At 30.2% G+C, this 7,728-nt stretch overlaps 1 protein-coding gene across 1 annotated transcript; it reads left to right on the top strand.

Moving 5' to 3' along the window:
• The first annotated feature begins 4,389 nt into the window (after window positions 1-4,389).
• On the top strand, window positions 4,390-5,749 carry LOC137822770 (WUSCHEL-related homeobox 4-like). Its single transcript, XM_068627766.1, has 3 exons — window positions 4,390-4,720; window positions 4,987-5,271; window positions 5,382-5,749. Exons 1-3 carry the CDS (start codon window positions 4,484-4,486, stop codon window positions 5,565-5,567), a joined length of 708 nt encoding a protein of 235 aa, XP_068483867.1. The 5' UTR covers window positions 4,390-4,483; the 3' UTR covers window positions 5,568-5,749.
• The last annotated feature ends 1,979 nt before the right edge of the window (window positions 5,750-7,728 follow it).

Here is a 7,728-nt window from a genome sequence, read left to right as displayed (position 1 = left end):
ATTTCGATGTTCCCATAAACTCACATCTGTCTAATGGGATAATTAAAGATTAAAAAAGCCACCTTTTAAACCAAACTTTTCAACTTAATTTGAATAATGGCCAAGGTTATGAAGAATCAAAACAACTGGCCAACTTTCAACATGAACCCAATTTAAGCAATTTTTTTCTCGTTCAAAGTTTTCAGTAACAATTTGACAAAAATTATTGAAAATTAAATTCCAAATGGCTTTTCGTGATAACAATTCTTTCAATTAAAGTAGAAACTTCACGTGGGACACTTTAAGTACTCTTATGCACTCTATCATTGAATAAAAAAAAAAAACAAAATCGACAGTGAAAAAAATACTGAAAATTGCTGGTACCCTTAAAATCATTTTAAAGTACAAATGAGCTGGTAGATAACACAATACAACTCACCAAGGATTAGGGTTACGTTTTTGGAGGGAATTTGCATAACGAAATTCGGGGTCACGTCAGACTAAGGAGCCAGCAGTATTGAATGTTTGTATGGTGTGAATTAAATATTAATATATTATCGATTAGCTTAGCTTTTTTCATATAAGTAGTAAAAGTTAATTAGAGTGTACTTACACTATTTAATTATAGTATATATATATATATATATATATGTTAAAAATTTAATTTTAATAATAATGTATTGTATAACATGTTCAACTTATGAATTTGTTGTCAATTTGTCTCTATACATGTACATTATATAATTATTATTATTATTAAATAATGAATTCATTATATTATATTTACATCAAGCTTTCTGAAGTTCCCTTTTGTTTTCTTCACATTTTTGCTTTAAAAGTGATTTACTCCTATGTTGAAAGGGAGCCATTGATCACACTTTCTAACAAAGCAAGCTTGCAATGATATTTACTGGCCCTATCTCATGTCCTCTCAAACAGATGATGGGTAAATCTTAAAGTTAGTGGTAGTTATATATTTTTTTTCTTAATCCATTTTCCTTCCTCGAATAAGGAGTCTGATATACTATTTATATATAATCTTATGTAAATTACTTTTTTCTAATAAAAAATGAAATAATAATTAAAGGAAATATTTAAGGAGTATTCCAAGTACAAAAGTCACAACCACATCACCTCATACTCTATTCCATATGATTTTACAATCTTAATTTTTTTTATATCAAAACCAAATAAATCTATAATAAATTTATCTAAGCTTCAAAATAATAGCCACCTATTACAAATTTAACAAAATTATGCATCAAAACCTACTTATGAAATATACCAAAATTAACCTTGATGATCTAGATAATTCTATGTTAACTTTTGCAAGTCTTATAATAATCATGTAACTTTCATCATTATCTTTCTATAATGTTTTTTTTTATGATAAATTTTAATTTTATTGTTCCAATGTTACGTTCTGATGACTTCTTTACAGCAAAATATTTCTCATTCATACATATCAGTATTTTAAAACTCAATCTTCCACAAAGATAACCAGAACTCTACAACTTAATCACATAAACACCGAACAGTAAAAACAAATGTTAATTACTGTACAACACTTTAACACGTTAGAATTGTTTTTGTGACATTTCAGATATGAAATTGTATCTTTTCCCTCGTTAATGACACTGATACATTACCATTTATTCGCCACCGAATGTCCTTTTAAGTAACTTTTATCTTTCTCCAATGATAGGTAAAATTGAATTGTTATGTGAAAATTGAGGTCATTGATGACATAGAGGTTATTTTGATAGCGCAAATGCTGTAATCGTATTTGGCAGAGAATGGTTTATTGGTGGCATAATTAGCCGTAAGAGGAAAGTTAGCGTATGGAAAAGGTGTTGATGGGGCATAAAGGGTTCGATAATGATATCCAAAGGAGTGAAACAGGAAAACTCACGCGCAGCTTGGAGGTGCATGATTGTGATGTGATGATTGGCCATCATGTATTTTGACTGAGACACGTGTGCAGAAGTAAATAGAGAGTGGAATTACATGGAAAAAAAAATGTTTAGTGACGTGCCCAGCTGGGTTGGTGAAAGAACAGTGATCAGTTATCCGACCAGTTGCCAGCTGCACTCAACACTCAATCATATGGATTATTTGCAAACCCCACTTCTCACAGGTTTTCTTGGTTCACTTGATGATGATCCCTTTTGGGGTTATAAAATGTTTATAGAAATAGAGTGGAGTGAATTTGGATATAGTAGAAGTGGAGTTGGGAAATTGAAGTAGAGTGAGTTCCCGAAAGAGTGGGAAATTGGGGTGGAGCGAGTGTTGGACATTCTCTGGCAGTGGAAAAGGACAATCCCATTCATCCTTTTATTCATCCTTTTGGATATAAAAATCCGTATCCTGAAAAGCAGATCGAAGGGCTTCCGTTTTCAAGTTTTGGGATTGGAGGAATCTTTTTGCATTCCTCACATCACTTTATTGATGACCAAAAGCTTTGAAAGAGAGAGAGAGGGAAAGAGGCCACCGAAAAGCATCGATACCTTATCATCAAAGCAAGAAAATAACTCCTCGTTTGACGGGCCAACACACACCCCTTCTCCACACGCGCTCATTAACATCTTTATTTAACCTCTTTTCTATTTTATACCTTTTATTCATATCATAATAAATGCAGAATAAATATTATCTCCTTATTCTTATTTATCAATATTCAATAGAAAAACCACATCTTTTAAATATAAATAAATTTGAACTAATTTTACTTTATTTACTCATATTTTCCTAACATATCTTAATTTTAATTAAAATTTAACCTTTAGTTTCACCACCATAATATTTTTTTGTTTTTTGTTTTTAAGGAGAGGCATTTTGAAAAGAAATTAATAGATTCGTAAAATTTAATGTAGATATATAACTGATTTTTTCTTAATCTGTAGTAAACTAAAAACACACATTTTTAACATATATTTTTAATGCACGTTATTCCTTAGTTTAGGGATTCAAATAATGAATTCTTCTAAAACTCATACATTGATCATTTTTTATTTGCATTTCAATTTTTAGAACTTTAAAACATTAAATTAATATTTTTAATTAAATATTAGTTGAAATGTAATTGTAATTATATGACAAATAGCATAATAATTAAATGAAAAAAAAAGATTATGAGATTATACAGTTAAGTTATTCATTACAATTAATTTTTACTGTAGTATTATTAAACACAACTAATAATATTTTCAGATGAAAAGCAAATATTTTTTTTGTTAATCATGGTTCTTGTTCTTAAATATTGTGTCAATGCCACACTTTAAACAGTTATTTTTTTTTCCCTTTTTCGATGTTGAAAAAATATTTTTTTAAATTCTTAAGACCCTTGATTGAATATTTTAATATGATTTAGCTGTGCATGCCAATTAAGAGAATATTATATTTGTATAATGTGATAACTATGTAAATTTTAATCTTTGGATATAAGTAGTCTCTTGTCTTTTTTATATATTTTTTCCATAACTTTTACATTTAAGTTATCGGTTAAGATTTTTATTATCAGAAAAAAAATAATAAATATGAATTACTTTAGGGGTGATCCAACCCTTATACATGAAACTCGACCTTTAACCTCCCACTCTTATTTAAATCCGGGAAAAAATCACCTAAAACTTCCACTCATACATTTAAAAAGGTAAATCATGAGATCATCCGAATTCAAACCAAAGAATCAAGTCACCAATCAGAGAAGGAAAAATGCGTAGAATGTGACTTAGATGTAACCTAAGACCAAACCTTCAGTTGAACCAAACCAAACACTTCCAATACATCTACTACTCCCTTTAAAAATTATATTATTTGTATGCTTTCAAAAATCGTTGGATGTCTTATTAAGTGTTGACTTTATCTTATTACCTGGTTAACACTTTAAATTTGAGATTAATTAAATAAGTATAACACTTTAAATTTGAGATTAATTAAATAAGTATAACTTATAATTATGTTTTAAATTATTATTGTTACATCTAATTTATACTTTTATTTTTTATTAGATGATGTAGCATTATGATGTTGGATTGCATAATCTATTTTATTTTTTAATATTATAACCTTTTCTTATTATAATCTTTATTATTATAATTTTTTTTTTTTTTTATAGAATACATGCACGGGTGCAGGACTAGTAGTATAAACAAAAGACGTTTCAAATGTTATGCTAAATTTAATTATTGATACAGAACTCAAAAGAGAAAGTATTAGGAATATGTGACTGGAATTTTTCAATAATGACTGCCTATGGTAATAATTTACTGTGTACGGTGGAATTGTGCTTTTCCTTTAAAATATATTTTAGTTTTACTTTAGATTGGGTGAGTTGCATTGCCTTTTACTTTAATTTATAGGTGGAAATTCTTAAGTCAACTACATCTCATCATTTGGTCTTGGTTTTTGTAGGCAACACCTCATTTCCCACTTTCTCCACTTTACTAAAGTCTCATCTAATCCTCTTCTATATCATCTTCTATCATCCTCTCTTCTCTTCACCATGACCACCAGCATGAAGGTGCATCACTTCACACGTGCATTCTGGGAGCACGAACCTTTCCTCACCCTTGGCTGCAACCGATTACGCCCTCTTGCTCCCAAGCTTCCCAGCCTCCACACCACCACCACCCCTTCTCTTCCTTTCGATCTCAAGAGCTTCATCAGACCAGAAAGTGGTCCCAGAAAACTAGTTTCCTTAATCCACAATAACAAGGATCCACCTTCACCCCAAGCCCAGGTCTGCATATTATTATCTAATTATCACTATTATTACTATCATATCCCTTCACCTCTCTTCTTTTTTCTTTAATTAATTTAATTTCCCTCTCTGCCCATCATATCCTTGCATTAGTACTATAATTCACGTGCACGTATGCACGTACAGCATACTACTATATGCGACGATGCACATGCAGTTAATTAATTAAAGTTTATTTTGAGAAAGGAAGGAACCGATCACAAAGTTTATTTTTTGTTAAATGTTTGTTGGTATGATTAATGCAGGTTGAAACGCTTCCAGGAGGGACGCGGTGGAATCCGACGCAAGAACAGATAGGTATATTGGAGATGCTGTACAAAGGAGGGACGAGAACTCCAAATGCTCAGCAGATAGAGCAAATCACGGTTCAGCTAGGAAAGTACGGAAAGATTGAAGGGAAGAATGTGTTCTATTGGTTTCAGAATCACAAAGCACGCGAGAGACAAAAGCAGAAGCGTAACAGCCTTGCCTTTTCTCATAGTCCTCGAACTCCCACAATTCATACTGTTGTTACTTTAGAGACAGCAAGGGTATGTATATGCACTAACCTAGTAATGATGATACATAGTAATGTATTGTGTACGAGAATTTTGTTTTTAAAACAAAAGAAAAGTGGAATTAATTTAATGAATTATTGCAGGGGGAAGTAGTGGACAGAGATGAGGAGGAAGGTAGTCCGTGTAAAAAGAAGTGTAGGAGATGGGTATTTGATTGTTTGGAAGAGCAAAGCATGTCATCATCATCACTGTGTGAAGAGGAGGAACATAGAACTCTGGAGCTTTTTCCATTGCAGCCGGAAGGAAGATTAAGGGGTTTGAGAAACTGACCATTAATTATCCAACCAAGCTGATTGAATGAATGTGGTTTAATTTGCTTTACTTTTCTTTTTCCTTTGTATTGGGAAAGAAGAAAGACAAAGTGTCTCTGATCTGTACTCTTCCACTTAATGCTATTCCTGACTTTGGAACCGAACCAAAGCGATTTGTCTCCCTTTATTTGTTGATTTCAGCTACATGTGTGTGACTTTGAAAATGATGGATCCTTTTGACTACAGGAACAAAATACATCAAACGAAGCTTCTAGGTTAAAAGGAGAAGCTACGGACGCACAAGTCCACGCACCTACTCCTTCTTAATTCTTCTTCTTCTTCTTAAGTTTATACTTTTACTCTTCTAGTTTCAAAATCGAAAAAAGCATTAGTGTCCTGTAGCTGAAATCTTCTAAAATTATCACGTTAGATACTCCACTCACCCGTCATAAATCAGACTTTCATAAAGGAGGGCACATCAAGTATTAAAGGGTACATTCATATATTTTTTTTTTTCACCATTATGCCAATTTCTTTTACTACATAGTGCCTCGTAGGGCCATGAGAACCAGACTAAGGAGGAAGAGGTAAACCAGTAATTTGAATGTACAACTCCGACCAGTTCCATCACGTGGACTGTGTATGCATATTGATAAAAAGGAATAACCTTATCCTCGTAGGAATTGCGATCACATTCACCATCATATATTTTTACAATTTAGAGACAGATTAAAAAATGTGTGGTCTAAAGGGGTGATACTGAAACAGACTGTAAATGAAAGACCAATGAGATAGTTGCCTTAAATGATTTAAGACTTACAAAAAAATGTTTGTCGAGAAATTTAAATTAGTTATCATATGATAAATTTTATTTTATTACCTGATATTTTAATTAATAAGTAGTTTTCAACTTGTTCATTTTTTAAAAGCTAAAAATAAACATTTTTGTATCTATGTATTGATTACCTCTACCCTAATTTTTTTATTAAACCTATGGCTACATGGATTTCATTGAAAACGAATTCAAATAAATTATATTAATAATCAAAAAGTTAAAGTACCAGATTATTAGAATGTACACTACAAGAAAAACATGAAATAGAAATCAATTTAAAAATAAAATAGTTGTTATAATAACTAAATTAGAGACAATTTTAGAAACTAAACTAAAATATTTTTGGTTTCTAAATTAGTTTCTATTATTGTTAAATGATTTCTAAATTGGTATCTAATTAGCAACCAAGGTTTTAACTACCAATTATTTAGTTTCTAAATTTGGTAGCAAAAACTTTGGTGGCTAATTAGATACAAATTTAGAAATTATTTAACAATAATAAAAACTAATTTAGAAACCAAAAATATTTTAGTATCTAAAATACTCTCTAATTTAGTCACTATAACAACTAATTATTTTTTGTCACTAAAAATTAATTTTTATTTCATGTTTTTGTTACTTCAAATATTCTTAAAAGTTATATAAAAATATCACATATTTTCTGAATTGCTTAATTAACACTATCTGAGTCTCTCAAAATTAATTAATTTAGTTCTCAACTATAAATTTTCATACAACAACAATTCCTAAATTTATATTAAATAATAATTTTTAAATGTTTGAGCTTTAAAATTGAATTGACACACGCTATTATTTAAATTCATGATATATTTTCTTAAATTAATTAATAAATTTATAAGTATATATATATATATATACATATATATATATATATGTATATATATATATATATATATATATATATATATATGAGAAGAAAATTGCTTGGATTAGTTGGGGGAATATTTGTAAACCGAAAAATGAGGTGGGCTCGGTATCAAGCGCATTGATCTGTTTAATAAGGTATTCTTGGCAAAATATTATGAAAATTGGACTCTCCCGAGTATGGCATTTGGAAGGATGTACTAGAATCGAAATATGGGTCGTGGGGGATGGCAAATTCAGTTACATCGACTCGAAATGGGTATAAATCTATATGGTGAAATGATTTATCGAAAGTAAGCTTTAAGATTAAGGAAGCAGATGGTTATTTTGAAATTTGGTTTGGCAAGTAGGATCGAGGGAGAAGTTCAAATTTTGGGAAGACGAATGACTTGCTAATTCTCAGCTGAAAGAGAGATACCCCAAAATTTAAAATAACTCCCTACTTAATAAACCTATTGG

This window comes from Phaseolus vulgaris, chromosome 9 (genome assembly GCF_000499845.2).
Source record: "Phaseolus vulgaris cultivar G19833 chromosome 9, P. vulgaris v2.0, whole genome shotgun sequence".
Classification (NCBI taxonomy): Eukaryota; Viridiplantae; Streptophyta; class Magnoliopsida; order Fabales; family Fabaceae; genus Phaseolus; species Phaseolus vulgaris.
The sequence above is the reverse complement of the archived record's forward strand: the minus strand, read 5'-3'. Positions and strand labels throughout refer to the sequence as shown.